The sequence below is a fragment of the Danio aesculapii genome, chromosome 15 (genome assembly GCF_903798145.1).
Source record: "Danio aesculapii chromosome 15, fDanAes4.1, whole genome shotgun sequence".
NCBI classification, from domain to species: domain Eukaryota; kingdom Metazoa; phylum Chordata; class Actinopteri; order Cypriniformes; family Danionidae; genus Danio; species Danio aesculapii.
The window spans coordinates 3809599-3826548 of NC_079449.1; the positions used below are offsets into that span (position 1 = coordinate 3809599).

General features: G+C 39.1%; 1 protein-coding gene across 1 annotated transcript in view; it reads left to right on the forward strand.

Annotated features, from left to right (window-relative positions):
• LOC130241336 (cytoplasmic dynein 2 heavy chain 1) overlaps positions 1-16950 on the forward strand; it is a 230303-nt gene that overhangs the window by 96622 nt on the left and 116731 nt on the right. The window contains exons 46-59 of the mRNA XM_056473046.1: positions 2463-2607; positions 4562-4664; positions 4936-5097; positions 5780-5901; positions 7984-8232; positions 8473-8581; positions 10539-10652; positions 12253-12395; positions 12468-12543; positions 13112-13272; positions 13545-13682; positions 13763-13876; positions 16278-16438; positions 16720-16843. Of these exons, the coding sequence (XP_056329021.1) occupies positions 2463-2607; positions 4562-4664; positions 4936-5097; positions 5780-5901; positions 7984-8232; positions 8473-8581; positions 10539-10652; positions 12253-12395; positions 12468-12543; positions 13112-13272; positions 13545-13682; positions 13763-13876; positions 16278-16438; positions 16720-16843 (1921 nt within the window). The remainder of the gene's footprint in view (positions 1-2462; positions 2608-4561; positions 4665-4935; positions 5098-5779; positions 5902-7983; positions 8233-8472; positions 8582-10538; positions 10653-12252; positions 12396-12467; positions 12544-13111; positions 13273-13544; positions 13683-13762; positions 13877-16277; positions 16439-16719; positions 16844-16950) is intronic.

Below are 16950 nucleotides of genomic sequence, written 5' to 3' on the forward strand. Positions count from 1 at the left end.
GAAACCCCTTTTATGTGGTCAGTAGCTGGGCAGGTTTCATCCATTCTGCAGACTTACATGCTGATGAGATCAGGCCTGAAAAGGCAGTTTACCCTGCCGACAACACTTCATTTGCATGCTTTGTTTTAGAATGTATAAAAAAATAGTGCTTGCTGTGCAGTTGAGAGTTTTCTTTCGATGACGCCACAGCCACGCTGAGTTCTTCTTATTAAAGGATTCTGCTTTGAAGACAACCGGAAGTTCTCCCTGGTTTTTTGGGCTCTCCTTAGAATTTCACAACAGTTTGGTGCCGTGAGCCAGACTAGAGAAATTCACAACACTGTTTACGACTCACCTTTTGACTTTTCGCTCACAATTCTACATTTGCGTCTCACAAATTTTCATTTTATTACTCAGATTTACTCTAAGTTTGTCATTTTTGTTTTCTCTTCAGATTTTTTATTTTATTTCATTTTGTAGTATGTATTCTGAATTTTACTTTTCTGGCACTTTTTCTGTACATTTCCCATTTTTAAAAATATTATATTCCTCTGAAATTTTTTTTTTACATCTCACAAATGTTATTTTTCTCCTCTGAATTATAACTTTGCATGTTTTTCCTTTTGAATTCTGAGTTTGTCACACATTTCTAACTCTTTTTCTTTACATTTTTTCCTCAGAATTATGACTTTGCAGTTGTTTTTTTTCTGAATACATTAGTACATTTCAGCCTCCATATCGCAATGTGATCATTCGCAATAGTCACATCGCGAGTATACGCAATATTGAGTCTGCATTATAATTATATAATACACTCACCGGCCACTTTATTAGGTACACCTCTCTGACTGTATGGCAGCAACTTAATGCATTTAGGCATGTAGACATGGTCAAGACAATCTGCTGCAGTTCAAAGTGAGCATCAGAATGGGGAAGAAAGGGGATTTAAGTGACTTTGAACATGGCATGGTTGTTGGTGCCAGACGGCCTGGTATTTTACGGACTGGGATTATCACGCACAACCATCTCTAGGGTTTACAGAAAATGGTCAGAAGAAGAGAAAATATCCAGTAAGCTGCAGTTCTGTGGGCGCAAATGCCTTGTTGATGCAAGAGGTCAGAGGAGAATGGCCAGACTGGTTCCAGCTGATAGAAAGACAACAGTAACTCAAATAAGCACTGGTTACGACCGAGGTCTGCAAAAGAGCATTTCTGAACACACAACACGTCCAACCTTGAGGCGGATGGGCTACAGCAGCAGAAGACCACACCGGGTGCCACTCCTGTCAGCTAAGAACAGGAAACTGAGGCTACAATTCACACAGGCTCACCAAAACTGGACAATAGAAGATTGGAGAAACATTGCCTGGTCTGATGAGTCTCCATTTCTGCTGCCACATTCGGATGGTCGGGTCAGAATTTGGCATCAACAACATGAAAGCATGGATCCATCCTGCCTTGTATCAACAGTTCAGGCTGGTGGTGGTGTTGTAATGGTGTGGGGGATATTTTGGGTCCATTAGTACCAATTGAGCATCATGTCAATGCCACAGCCTACCTGAGTATTGCTCCTGACCATGTCCATCCCTTCATGACCACAGTGTTCCCATCTTCTGATTTCTACATCGTACAGGATAACGCACCATGTCATAAAGTCTGAATCATCTCAGACTAGTTTCTTGAAAATGACAATAAGTTCTGAAGTACTGAAGTACTGAAATGGCCTCCACAGTCACCAGACTCAATCCAATAGAGCACTTTTGGGATGTGGTGGAATGGGAGATTCACATCATGGATGTGCAGCCGACAAATCTGCAGCAACTGTGTGATGCTATCATGTCAGTATGAAGGGGGTCCAACCGGTTCTAGTAAAGTATACCTAATAAAGTGGCCGGTGAGTGTATAATAAAATATATAATGTAATAATAATAATAAAAGTGCTTTTTGAGGCGTGTGACTGTGTGAGGGATTTAAAAACATTCAGACCCAAGAAATTGTGCCAAATTTATTTGTCTATAAAACGAAGACTATACAGTATTATTTTACATTTGATTATTCAACCTGAATATAGTTCGACTCCTCTGAAAACAATCAAACGCTGTTAACTTAATTTGTATCTTCTTCTTTATTGATATTGTCTATGCTTTAAGGTTGTTTCTTATATTTAATGCATTTGCACTCTCATACAGAATCATCCCAATCAATCTAAAATGATGAATTCTTTCCAAATAGTTCAACACTTCTAGTGAATTTGTGTTCATCGCGCAGTAAATATATCACAGAATAAAAAATATCATAATGCTAGATTTTTCCAATATCTTGCAGCCCTTACATCAATATAAAGCTTATTTATTCAGCTTTCACATGATGTACAAATCTTTATTAATAAAACCGTTTAAAAGAAAGTGTTTGGTGCAAACAGAGAGGAAAACAGTGTGTCTCTTACAGGACACACACACATACTAATCCATATCTCTGCATTAGTTATCCTGACAGAGAGCAGCTGCAGACCATCTATAGTGCGTACCTGAAACCTGTGCTGCAGAGGACTCTGGGCAATGATCCCACATGGAGCTCTTCAGGAAAGATCCACCAGCTCGCCGGCTCATTGGTGCAGGTCTACGAGCAGGTCAGATCTGATTGGATAATTCAATGTATTGATGTCATTATGTCTGCTTCATACATTTGCTTTGCTCTGGATTTTTCAGGGTAATTATTGCGATCTCTCGATTGCAACAGAGAAATCCTAGCTCTAAAAGGACATTTGTGAAATAGCAACAGTTTCCGCTGATCTGACGTCAGCTGCAGATGTAAATAAACAGCGGAAGAAAGTAGTTCCTCTTGCGAAAGGTTTTTTGAGACTCTCCGTGTTTGATTTTCTTTTATTCATTCATTCATTCATTCATTCATTCATTTTCTGTTCGGCTTAGTCCCTTTATTAATCTGGGGTCGCCACAGTGGAATGAACCACCAACATATCCATATGTTTTACGCAGCGGATACCCTTCCAGCCGCAATCCATCTCTGGGAAACATCCATACACACTCACTCACACTCATACACTACAGACAATTTAGCCTTCCCAATTCACTTGTACCACATGTCTTTGGACTGTGGGGGAAACCGGAGCACCCGGAGGAAACCCACGCCAACACGGGGAGAACATGCAAACTCCACACAGAAACGCCAACTGACCCAGCTGAGGCTCGAACCAGTGACCTTCTTGCTGTGAGGTGACAGCACTACCTACTGCGCCGCCATTTTCTTTCATTATATACTCTATTATGCCCTCGAACTGTTGTATAAACGCAATATCACACTCGTAGCAGTGCAATATGGTTGTATATCAGCACTGGTGGGACAGTAAGGCATTCAGCCTGTGGCCTCAAGCCAACACATGCCTCTCACTAGTGCCGATATACAGCCATATCGCACTGCTACTCATTTGATATTGCTAATTTATACAACAGTTCTGTCTGGTTCGGGAATCTGATTGGTTGATAGCCATGCGATATTCTGCAATAACAGCACTCATACAGCCTCTTCACCCTTGTGTATTACTCCGCCCACATGACAAGAAGAGAAATAAAATCAGTACAGTTTGATAAATGTTGCAGCTGTTGGACAACATGTATTTTTGAGGCGTTTTAGGCGAGGATGTAGTTGTTTAGATTGCAACTATGCAGTTTATTTAAAAGGATAGTGCCTATTTTAAGATATTTATAATTTCGGAGAGTCAGCTCGTCAGCGGCCATTAGGCTTTCATACTGAGCAGAGCAAAGAAATTTGACTGTTGACCACCACAAGATGGCGACAGAGACCGCATAATAAAAACTCAGCGTACATTTACAGCTGATCAAATCATTATAATCAAATCAATAGATATTCAAGTCTATCTTCTTTTGTATGTTGTAGTGCTGTTTTTATACCACAGTAATGTGCTAGTGTTTGCTTTGCTTTGGCTTTTTTGGGATTAATTATTGTGATCTCTCGATTGCAACTGAGAAATACTGGGAAATCTCTGTAGACTGATGGCATTTCATGGCGTTCAGCCTCAGAATCTTAAAATGTGAGCAAAATCAGCTGTATTGTCATCACTTTAGACATTACGCTAGAGAATCATTCAATTACTAGCTCTAAAATTACATTTGTGAATGATCAACAGTTTCCGCCGATCTGACGTCAGCTGCAGATATGAAAGAATGGCGGAAGAAATAGTTCTTATGAAAGGATTTTTGAGACTCTCTGATTGATTTTCTTATTAAATGCATGATTATGCCGTTGAACTGTTGTATAAATGCAATATCACACCAGTAGCAGTGTGATATGGCTGTATATTGTCACTGGTGGGACACTAAGGGACTCGGCCTGGGGCCTCTAGCCAACGTACACCTGCCGATATACAACTATATTGCACTGCTATTCATGTAAGTAGCACACTGCTACTCCTATTGCTCAAATATATAATAAAATTTAAAAAAAGTACTTTTTCGTTTTCTAGATTCCAGATTCAGTCCCATTATTTACCTCTTTAATCCGATCTTGCCAGTAAGAATCATAGGTTATGTGTGTTTGTGTTTCAGGTGAAGGCTAAATTCTCAGTGGATGATCACAGTCATTACCTGTTCACTCCATGTTTACTCACAGAGTGGGTCCTGAATCTGCTGCGGTACGACCTGAGCGCAGGTGAGCTCAATACACTCAATAATTCACTAACATCTGCCAAAACTTTATATACGTCTTTATATATTGACCAAAATGATCCAAAATATTGTATACTGTATCAACATTTTTTGGGAGCTGTTAGCTAGTGTGTTATTCCACATGCTGACTTGTATTAACTTGTTACTTGCACTTGATACAGCAATTAGTTAAAAAAGTGAGTGTCAGTTAAAAGCCGTGTGTGTGTGTGTGTGTGTGTGCGTCTGTGCGTGCGTGCGTGTGTGTGTGTGCTCAGGTAAATCCGCTGTGGACTCAGTGCTGGAGGTGGTTGTGTATGAAGCTCGCCGGCTGTTCAGGGATCGCATCGTTTCCTCTAAAGATCTGAACGTGTTCGATAACATCCTGTCCTCCGTCATCAGGGGCGACTGGGGCTCTGACACACTCGACAACATGACAGGTCTCACACAGAAATCAGACATCATACACATACGCAAACAGAAATACACTCACACAGAAGAACACAGTCAAAAGAACACACACACTCTCTTACACACAGAAGAATAGAAATAATTCTCTGAAAAAACACTGAAAACACTGAAAAATCATCACACACACACACAGAAGAATACACAAGCACACACACACACACAATTACATGCATACATACACAAATTACACAAATACATTTCTATGTGGAGTTTGCTCCCCCTGTTGGTGTGGGTTTCCTCTGGGTGCTCCGATTTCCCCCACAGTCCAAAAACATGCGCTAAAGGGGATTCGGGTAGGCTAAATTGACCGCAGTTTTTGTGTGTGAATGAGCGTGTATGGGTGTTTCCCAGTGATGGGTTGCAGGTGGAAGGGCATCCGCTGTGTAAAACATGTGCTGGAATAGTTGGCGGTTCATTCTGCTGTGGCGACCCCAGATTAATAAAGGGACCAAGCTGAAGGAAAATGAATGAATGAATGAATGTTAAACGTTTTAAGTCAGTGCTGTACTTCTGAACTTGAAGACTGCAGTAATGATGCTGAAAATCATGCGTTACATCACAGGAAACAGGACATTTTAAAAGATATTACAATACTGAACAAATAAATGCAGCTTTGATGCGATCCTCATATTTTTCTGTTTTCTGCTTCAGATGTATATTTTGTGACGTGGGCTGCGTCTCATGAAGGACGTTCCCCTGGTCAACCTCTTCCACCCCATGGCAGAAAACTGGCACGTCTGAACGCCAGTGACCTCAGTGAGATCATACACAAGGTCAGAAAACAAAGACAAGAATGTTTTACTTTCATTAATATACAGTGCTGTTTTTACATCTGTATCTTTATCTGTGTAAAACATGTTAAGAATTACGGTTTAAAGCAGTGTTTCTCAACCACGTTCCTGAAGGACCACCAGCACTGCATGTTTTTGATGTCTCCTTTGTCTGTCACACCCATTACTGGTCTTTCAGTCTCTGCTAATGAGCTGATGATCTGAATCAGGTGTGTATGCTTAAGGAAACATCCGCTGTATCTGAAATCGCATAATTTCGTACTATATAGTCCGCTAAAAACAGTATGTGAGCCGAGTAGAATGTCCGAATTACAATACAGTATGCGAGAAGTACCCGGATGACTTACTACTTCCGGTGATATTCTGAAGTGCGCATCCGCTGCATGCTACGCTATCCCATGATGCACCACAAGAGAATTCAGAAATGGAAGTGAAGCAATGCAACTGACGCGGGTAGGTCACGTGATGATGACAAAATGGTGGATGTAGTACGTCTGAACTCCATTCATACTACTTACATTCATACTGTATAGAACGCACTTTGCTAAAAGCCGAGTTGTACATTTAAATTCAAATGCAGTATCCACTGAGTTGTTGGCGATTTCAGACGCAGCCAAGGAAACTGTGCATAGCTGGTGATCCTCCAGGAACGTGGTTGAGAAACACTGGTTTAAAGGCTCTATATTAAAATAAATAATAATTATTATTAATATTATGTTTCCCAGTGATGGGTTGCAGCTGGAAGGGCATTCGCTGCGTAAAAAATATGCTGGATAAATTGGCGGATCATTCCGCTGTGGCGACCCCAGGTTAATAAAGGGACTAAGCTGAAAAAAATTGAATGTATTAATTATTATTATTATTATTATTATTATTAAGCTGCATTTGTTTATTTATTAAATGTAACGGATTATGTAAAATAATATTAATTAGACTTATTTGTTTGGATTTTTTATGAATAACAAGAGTGTCAAAATACAGGGAAATTTGCTGAAACAACAAAATATAGTCAAAACAATGTAATTAAACAACAAGTTATTGTTTAAACTACAGTACTTTTGTTTTATTATTCATACTTTTTCAATGATTCAGCAGTACCATCAGTTTACAAATCTTTTACAATAATTACATTTTTAGGTAAGATTGCAAATAATTCATTTTCTTTTGATACAGTTGTACGATTTCATTTTTGTATCTTGAAATGAGTATTTTTTTTATAAAAGAAAAAACATAAATGACTTAAATAATAAAAACATGAAAAAATAATAAATAATTTAGGAAAAAAATTATTATTAATTATAAAAAACACAAGAATCCCCTGCAGCTGGAAGGGCATCCGCTGAGTAAAACATAAGTTGGCGGTTCATTCTGCTGTGGCGACCTCAGATTAATAAAGGGACTAAGCCGAAAAGAAAATGAACGACTGAATAATAATCCCCTCCCAAAAATTTATAGTAAATAAATTCAAATAAACAAATAAATACTAATTATAGTAATATTACTATTACTTTTGCTACTTCTACTGCTAATAATAATACTTGGTCATCGCTTTATTGCACCATTTTGAAGGCGCAGTGACTTTTTGGTTGTTTTTTGTTAATTTAATCATGAAATATTAATTCCTAACTAAGTAGGAAAATACAATCATTACACACACACACACACACAAAGTTCACATTTATGACAAATAAAACTGATATAAACATGTAAAGCTTGTAGTTTGTCACTTCCACCTGAATGAATCCACGAATGAATGAATCTTATTCACGTCACCTTATATTTCAGTTTCTCCTCAAATCTTCTGACCAATCAAATGGTCTCTTGTATCTGACATGCCCCGCCCTCTTTAAGACACTTCACATTTGATGTGCTTGAGCTCAACCACTCTTACTGGCAGAGCGGTGATAAAAATGAAATGCTATTGGCTGTTTTTTTTAAAGGGGAGGAGCTACACTATGTCCTGTCTATATTTTAGTTTAATTTCAAAAGCACTTGACCAGGGAAAAAAATAAAACTGTTAATTACTAAAATGAAATGAATGAGTGTGTTTTTGTGTGTCCTCAGGGAATCGTCCTGTATGGTCGTGATAACCGTGAGCTGGATATCCTGCTGTTTCCTGAAGTTCTGGACTACATGTCCCGAGTGGACCGTGTTTTGACCTCTCCAGGCGGTTCGTTGCTGCTAGCGGGTCGTAGCGGTGTCGGTCGGCGTACAGCTACATGTGTGGTCAGCCACATGCACGGAGCCACTCTCTTCACACCCAAAATCTCCCGCTCGTACTCGCTCAAACACTTCAAATCTGACCTGAAAACTGTGAGTTTCACTCAGTGTCTGTGTGTAGGCATAAGATTCTGAGGGTATGATAACCCTGGATAAAAATATCACAGTATTGTGGTTACTGCTCTAAACATGCTCCTTTTTAATTGTAGCAGATTTAAAACCTTGACTTTTCTAAACCGCAGTAAACCCTGAAACTCCTTATCATCCCATGCCTATCTGTGTGTGCTAAATCACTCCAGCGTCACGTTCACACACTCTTGTCTCCATCTGTAGGTCATGCATTCGGCCGCTGTGGATGGACAGCAGGTGGTTTTGCTGTTAGAAGATCATCAGTTTGTTCATCCTTCCTTTCTGGAGATGGTCAACAGTCTGCTGTCCTCAGGTCAGTTCACTTTTTACCAAATATATTTACTAGTGCTGGGTAGTGTTGTCACGAGACTGTAATTTCGAGACCAATCGGTACTGAAATTTAAAAAAACATCAATTTCCCGCTAACATTTAAGTGCTGTTTAGCGCCGCGTACTTAATCACCGTATTTGGTAAACAGTGGTGATCTGGTGACCTTAACGACCAATCACAGTCATTTCTGTTGAGCACTTGAACACAATGGAAAATCAGCGCTGTTTCAGTACATGTTCAACAGCACTTAAATGTTACGTTTTGTGGTATTGAAATTCCAGTATCAAAACTAGTCCTAGGCAAAGATTAATCACATCCTGTCAGGGTTCTGCCACTCTGGTCTTGTAAATTCTTGTTTTGGTGGCAGAGTCCGGACACTAGCTCTGTCTAGTCCTGTCCTGTAGTGCTCGGCTCGAGTTTTCTTGGGTCGAGCACTTGTTTTGTCATTGTCTGCGCATCCTTGGGACGCGCGCTCTTGTACTCATGTTTGTGTTGTTTCGTCAGCATCGTTCTGTTTCATTCTAAGCGTCTCCATCTAGTTGGTTTCGGTTTTGGTTGGCGCTGAGATGAAACATGCGCGTTGCATTTGTGTGAGCGCACGGTAAGGTGTTTTCACTTATCGTGTGCTCATGTCTTGCGTCTGTTGTCAAAGCACGTGGCTCTGTGTTTACATTGGTCGCGTGCTTGTGTTGTGTGCTTCAGTGTTTGTCCAGTCATAAGAACACTCAGTTAATGAGTTCTCTCATTGGCTGCGTGTTCTTGTCCTGTTTTATGTGAGCACCTGGCTTGTGTTGTCTCTTTGTGTCAGGTGCTCTCCCGTCTATCGTCTAGTCCCACCCTCCTTGTTAACCCATTATTAGTTAATTATGTTCATCTGTTCGTGTGTTGATTTACTCCTGCTTATATTCTCCTCATGTCTGCTGTCCTGTGCCAGTTCGTCTATACTCCCCCTGTGTTCCTGCTCTAGCCTTGTCTTGCCAGCCCAACCAAGTTTGTTTCTCTGTTTGTGTTATAGTTATGTGTTTTCTCCCTCGGGGTGGTTTTTGTTGTTCTTTTGTTTTATTTTAATTGTAAATAAATTCTACTTTACCCTGCACTTGGGTCCTCGCCCCTTTTTCCCCTTATCGGACCATGACACATCCTGTATTACATATATCTTTATTGTGTACATGTGATACACACACACACACACACACACACACACACATAGACAAAAAAATTGCAAAAACAAAATTTGTTACATAGATATTTAAATTGATATATATTTTGTGGCAACACGGTGGCTCAGTGGTTAGCACCGTCATCTGATAGTAAGAGGGTCACTGATTTGAGCCTCGGCTGGGCCAGTTGGAATTTCTGTGTGGAGTTTGCATATTCTCCCCGTGTTGGTGTGGGTTTCCTCCAGGTTCTCCGGTTTCCCCCACAGTCCAAACACATGCGCTATAAAGAAATTGGATAAACTAAATTGGCCATAGTGTATGTGTGTGAATGTGAGAGTGTATGGGTGTTTTCCATTACTGGGTTGCAGCTGGAAAGGCATCCGCTGCGTAAAACATATGCTGGAATAGTTGGCAGTTCATTCCGCTGTGGTGACCCCTGATGAATAAAGGAACTAAGCCAAAGGAAAATGAATGAATGATTATATAATTTGTGTCCTATACACATATATTTTATATCTAAATATACATTTTCTCAAATATATGCATGCACATGTGTATTTATATGTACGTAATAATTATACATAGTAAATACACTTAAATTATAGCAAAACAAACTTATTTTGCATGCGATTAATTGTGACAGTAAGATAAATAGTATAATAAATGTAATAATAAACAATAATAATCAGAATATTAATTCGTTTAAAAGTAATAATAATAAAAAAAAGGATTTCACTGACACATACTCTGTTTTATCCTCATGTTTATTGTTGCTAACAGGTGAAGTTCCTGGCTTGTACTCCACTGAAGAGCTGGAGCCTTTGCTGGGGTCTCTGAAAGATCAGGCGTCACAGGATGGCTTCACCGGGCCAGTTCTCAACTATTTCTCACACCGTAAGTAGCGATCAACTAATCGATTTTCAAATATCATTCAAATTAATATTTCTGCTTGGGCAATGTATTCAGGGTGGAACTTTTATATTGATGGTGCGGCAGACTTGACAATTGCATTAATTAGTCATAAAGACAAATCATACTTTTCTTGTTGTGTGATAGTGTCTGTCAGATGCATAAATAGAAATGTTTAGGTGGGAAACATTGGCTGTTTATTATTATTTGCTTTAATAGTTTTATTAAATAAAATTATAATTTATTAGCTTCTTTTTTTTAATTTTTAGGTCAGTTTGAATAAATTGTCAAATGCGTGAATGTTTTCCTTATTTTGCTGGAGGTAAATAAAAAATAATTATATAAAACTGAAAATCTTAAATGGGGGAAAAATAAATACTAAAAAATATTAATGTAATTAGTATTATTTTAATAATGTGTTAATTGTAGGCGATTTTATCTTATTGTACATCTTTTTATCTTATTTTATCTTAAGTGTATATATATATATATATATATATATATATATATATATATATATATATATATATATATATATATATATATATATATATATATATGTGTGTGTGTGTGTGTGTATATATTTATATATACACTACCTGACAAAAGTCTTGTTGTCAATGCCAGTTGTAGGAGCAACAAATAATACCTTGACTTCTAGTTGAGGATTTGTAAAAGTGTCAGAAGGTGGATTTTTCCGATGAAGCATCTGTTGATCTGCATCCTAATCATCACAAATATTGCTGAAGACCTACTAGACCCGTATGGAGCCAAGATTCTCAAAGAATCAGTCAAGTCAAGTTTGGTGAAGGAAAAATCTTGGTTTGGGGTTACATTCAGTATGGGGGTGTGTGAGAGATCTGCAGAGTGGATGGCAACATCAACAGCCTGAGGTATCAAGACATTTGTGCTGCCCATTACATTACACACCACAGGAGAGGGCAAATTCTCCAGAAGGATAGCGCTCCTTCTCATACTTCAGCCTCCACATCAAAGCTCCTGAAAGCAAAGAAGGTCAAGGTGCTCCAGGATTGGCCAGCCCAGTCACTAGACATGAACATTATTGAGCATGTCTGGGGTAAGATGAAGGAGGAGGCATTGAAGATAATTCCAAAGAGTCTTGATGAACTCTGGGAGTCCTGCAGGAACGCTTTCTTTGCCATTCCAGATGACTTTATTAATCAGTGATTTGAGTCATTGCAGAGATGTATGGATGCAGTCCTCCAAGCTCATGATGGAGTCAGACACAATATTCATTCTGTTTCCACTGCAGCATGACCACATATTCTATACTGGACATTATTTCTGTTAAGTGTCTAAGCACAGTCAGAGCTTACTGTCCTTATTAAATCAACATTAATCAAGGCATGATCATATTTTATTGTGGTCAAATAAGTGTAATCTAGAGGCCTTTACCTTTCATATACGCCACTTCTGATACCAAATGATCAACTAGAAGTCAACTTATTATTTGCTGTTCCTAAAATTAAATTTAAAAAACAATTACTGACATAAAATTTGTCAGTAATACAAGCTATTAATGCATCCGATAATCGTATATAAATAGTGGTGTGTGTTTGCGCAGGCGTTCAGCAGAACCTCCATGTGGTTTTGATCATGGACTGCACTAACGAACACTTCACCATTAACTGTGAGAGTAACCCTGCACTCTACAGGAAGTGCTCAGTGCAGTGGATGGAGAACTGGAGCGACAGCAGCATGAAGAAGGTGAGCACACAAAGCAAATGAAAGAAAACATTGCATTCAGTCAGCACATAACACACACTGAATCTCCTTCAGATCCCAGAGATGCTGCTGTCCAGGATTGAAGAAGACGAGAAAAATGAAGACAAGCAGAGGAAGAAGAAGAAGTCTGGTATAAAATGAACATCCTCTTTTTGTGAATAAAAGTGACACACGAAGGGCGTCACGGTGGCACAGTGGGTAGCACAATCACCTCATAGCAAGACGGTCGCTGATTCGAGCCTCGGCTGGGTCAGTTGGCATTTCTGTGTGGAGTTTGCATGTTCTCCCCGTGTTGGCGTGGGTTTCCCTCACAGACCAAACACATGCGCTATAGGTGAAGTGGGTTAGATAAATTGTCCGTAGTGTATGTCTGTGAATGGGTGTTTCCCAGTGATGGGTTGCAGCTGGAAGGACATCCGCTGCGTAAAACATATGCTGGAAAAGTTGGCGGTTCATTCCTCTGTGGCGACCCCAGATTAATAAAGGGACTAAGCTGACAGAAATGAATGTATAAATAAAAATGACACACGGTTGAAGTCAAAATTGTGAATAGTTGGCGGTTCATTCTGCTGTGGCGACCTCTGAAATAGAGAATTAGCCAAAGGAAAATGAATGAATGAACATATTTAGGACTGATAATGTGTACACTATTTATAGCTGTACGTGGTTGACCTTCTCTGTGATTGGTTGCCTTTCAGCATCAGTGCACGCAGAGCTCTATCGCTCCTTCCTGGCGATCCACGAGTCGTGTCGAGAGTTTGGAGCCACACCGAGTCAATACCTGAACTTCCTGCAGGTCTACCAGTCCATCTACAGCTCCAAACGCAAAGAGCTGACGCACAAACAACAGCACCTGCAGGTACACACATTCACAATGCAGCAAACTACAATACTGAACAACAATAAAATAATAAAAGTCTTTGTTAAAGTATTATAAAACATTAACCTATATTAACCTATAACCATATTTTTCCCTAATAAATTCCTTTCAAACGCATGAAATAATGTTATCTGGATTTAATAAGTTAACATCAGAGCTGGTATTTAATCATCATTGTTAAAAACCTATTTCCTATTAAGAAAGTGAATGCATTTTCCTTCCTGAACTGACTGAACTAAATGTGACTGCAGGCGGGCGTGGCCAAGCTGAACGAAGCAAAGGCATTGGTGGATGAGCTGAAGAGGCGGGCCGCCGAGCAGAGCAGTTTACTAAAGACCAAACAGGCCGAAGCAGACGCTGCTCTGCAGGAGATCACAACCTCAATGCAGGTGTGTGTGTGTGTGTGTTTGAGTAGATAAACTAACAATAAATGATACTCTTGAGTGTATTTACACATGCTGTGTTTCAGAACGCCAGCGACCAGAAGACGGAGATGGAGAGGATCAAGGAGAGGATGGCACACGAGGTCTCCAAGATTGAAGAGCGCAAGAAGAAAATCGATGAGGAGCTGCGAGAGGTTCAGGTCAGAAAAGTGGAGAGAAAATAAATAAAAACTCTAAGAATCCACGGTCTTAGACCAGGAAAATGGATCCAAAACCAGACTAAAATGTGACTGAAATGAAATAATAATCATTTAAAGGTCTCGTTAAGTGCATTTTTTGAGTTTGCATGTTCTCCCTGTGTTGGTGTGGGTTTCCTCCGGGTGCTCCGGGTTCCCCGACAGTCCTAACACATGCACTATAGGTCAATTGGATAAACTGAATTTATTATGCAAGGAGAAGAATTTTCAATTTAATGCGGTATGCAACTGGGAGCCAATGGAGGTCATACAATATTGGGGTTAAATGAGCAGAACGTTTGGTATGAGTGAGTATTCTAGCCTTAAATGTAAGGCTAGATGTAAATGCGCTTAAATGTAAAGTATTATCATTGTAAATCATGTAAAGTTATTCATCAAAACCTGGAAATGTTCCTTGGACCTCATAAATATAGGCTATATGGCATCATATTATTATATAACCTCTTTTTAATACATTTTTAAATAGATGTTGCATGTATTTATGGCTTATTTGTATATCTTTGAAATCTAAACATTAACTTGTTTAAATATATGAATTGGATTTACATATTTAAATGAGAAATTAGATCTGCTTACTGCGCGTTACAGTAGGCTTTGTTTGTCAGAAAAGCAAGTGATTAAACTATACCTGTCAGCATTGGGATGTAAAAATACAGGATACGCCTCCAACAACCGTTACAAATATGGGGAGGAAATTAGCTTCAAGTGATAGAATACATAATAAACATTAGACAATTGAAAATAAGGTAAAAGGTTTAGCCTATTAAAGTCAGTTTACTGTTCACATCGGTGTTATCGTATGCTTCAAAGGGTTAACAGTGTGTTCATTTTTTTTACTTTAATTATTCAGCGATTCCTCCGCGTACCACTAGAAGGAAGCCTGCGTACCACGAATGGTACACGAACCACTGTTGTCAATAATATTAGCCCCCTTAATAAATATTTGTTTTGGATTGTCAACAGAGCAACGCAGTATTAAAAGTTGATAAATCAATTATGAGAAATGAAGGCCCTTAAAAGGTATTAAAATGTCTTAATCCTGTTTTAACGAAGTCTTAAATTTTGTTCAAGCGTTGTCCAAAGTGTTTGACTCTGAAAAAGCATAAATATATTTATTTTCCTCCTAATAATAACAACGGCCTGCTCAATCCATGCAATTGGTTCGGGCCGAGGCTCGTCTGGCCAAGCTCCTCCCGTCTGGGTGATGTCACGTAATTTGCGACAAACGCGAGAAGGTGATGTGACGCTCTCCACATGTAGCAAAACCATAGAGCGAAACAGTTTGTGTGCTCCTGGTTGGGGAAAGATGAGTTTAAACAGTGGCTGAAGCCTGTCGCTAAAACAACTGCGTGATTTATTCTTTCAAGCTTTGTTTCTTCTGAGCTTATCTGAGTTCTGTTGCACGGTTGTGCTTGTTACAAACCCCTGATGTTAGTCCAGGGGATGGTGGGGTTTGACGTTCATTTGTGTTTAAAATATATTTATACAAACAGTGAATAAGTGCTAAAGACAACCAAAATAATACGAATTGATTTGATTAATCGAAAATAATACGAATTGATTTACGAATAATAAGAATTGTGATTTTATTTATATTTCCCAAAGTGAACAAAAACAACGAATAAATCCAAAATAAAGAAAATAAAGTAAGGCAAAATATACTATTTACAATATTTACAACACTGAAACAAATACAAAGACAGGAGAGCTGGCAGAAGGGACGTGGGCGGCGCTAAAGGAACCAAAAGAACAAAACCCAAACTAAATCTAACTTCCCAGAAGCATCTAGCTAACTAACTATGTGAAACAAAATAATTAACACGTGAAGAGTCTTCCGAGTCCTGACTGTCTACTCTATCTATCTATCCAAAAAGTACAAGGGGTGGCGCTCACCCCTAACCTAATGTACTATACAGAAGAGTAGTCCTAAGTGTTGATTTACTTAACAACTGTTTATTAAGTTAAAGGTTTGATACTGATTAGAACTTAAAGTGGCGATGAGGTCTTAAAATAATCTGAGAAGGTCTTTAAATAGTCCTTAAAAGGTATTGACATCATCTTTAGGATTCCTGCATATCCCCTGTACAATGACTTGCCTAATTAACCTAGTTAAGCCTTTAAATGGCACTTTAAGCTGAATACTAGTATCTTGAAGAATATCTAGTCAAATATTATGTTCTGTCATCATGGCAAAGATGAAAAAAATCAGTTATTAAAACTAGTATGTTTAGAAATGGTTGATAAAATCTGCTAAATGTTAAACAGAAATTAGGTAAAAAACATACAGAGAGGCTAATAATTCTGACTTCAGCTGTATGTGTGCCGTATGTTTGTGTGTGTTCAGCCGCTGGTGGATGAGGCGAAGCAGGCCGTGGGGAACATTAAATCCGAGTCTCTGTCTGAGATCCGCTCGCTCCGCATGCCGCCCGACGTCATCCGAGACATCCTGGAGGGAGTGCTGAGGCTCATGGGAATCTTCGACACGTCCTGGGTCAGCATGAAGAGGTGAGAGAGACAGACGCTCTGCTTTATTATTCCCCGCTAACAGCCGCAACATAATGAAGTCAGCCTTTATTTATGGTGTTTATCTCGCCCGGGAAATGAAACTGTCATATTGCTTATTACACCTTCACACTCTTCAGCCTAAATGAATGCAGTCTCATCCTGGACTAATTAATGCCTTTTAATTTAGTGCATTTTCATTGCAAACAGCTCATTTGCTTTGGGTTTAAAAACATCACGTTAATTGAATAATTGCAGAGCTAATGGAGTGTTTTCGAATGCAGTTTCTTAGCCAAGCGGGGAGTGAGGGAGGAGATCGCCACGTTTGACGCCAGAAACATCACTCATGAAATCCGGCAGAGCGTGGAGGAGCTGCTGCACAGAAACAAGGCTTCCTTTGACCCCAAGGTCAGATTTACATGAGCTCACTCTGGATGTAGAGACTCTTCAAAGGGATATTTCATCCACAAATGAAAATTCTGTCATCATTTATTCATCCTCCACTTTTTTCTTTC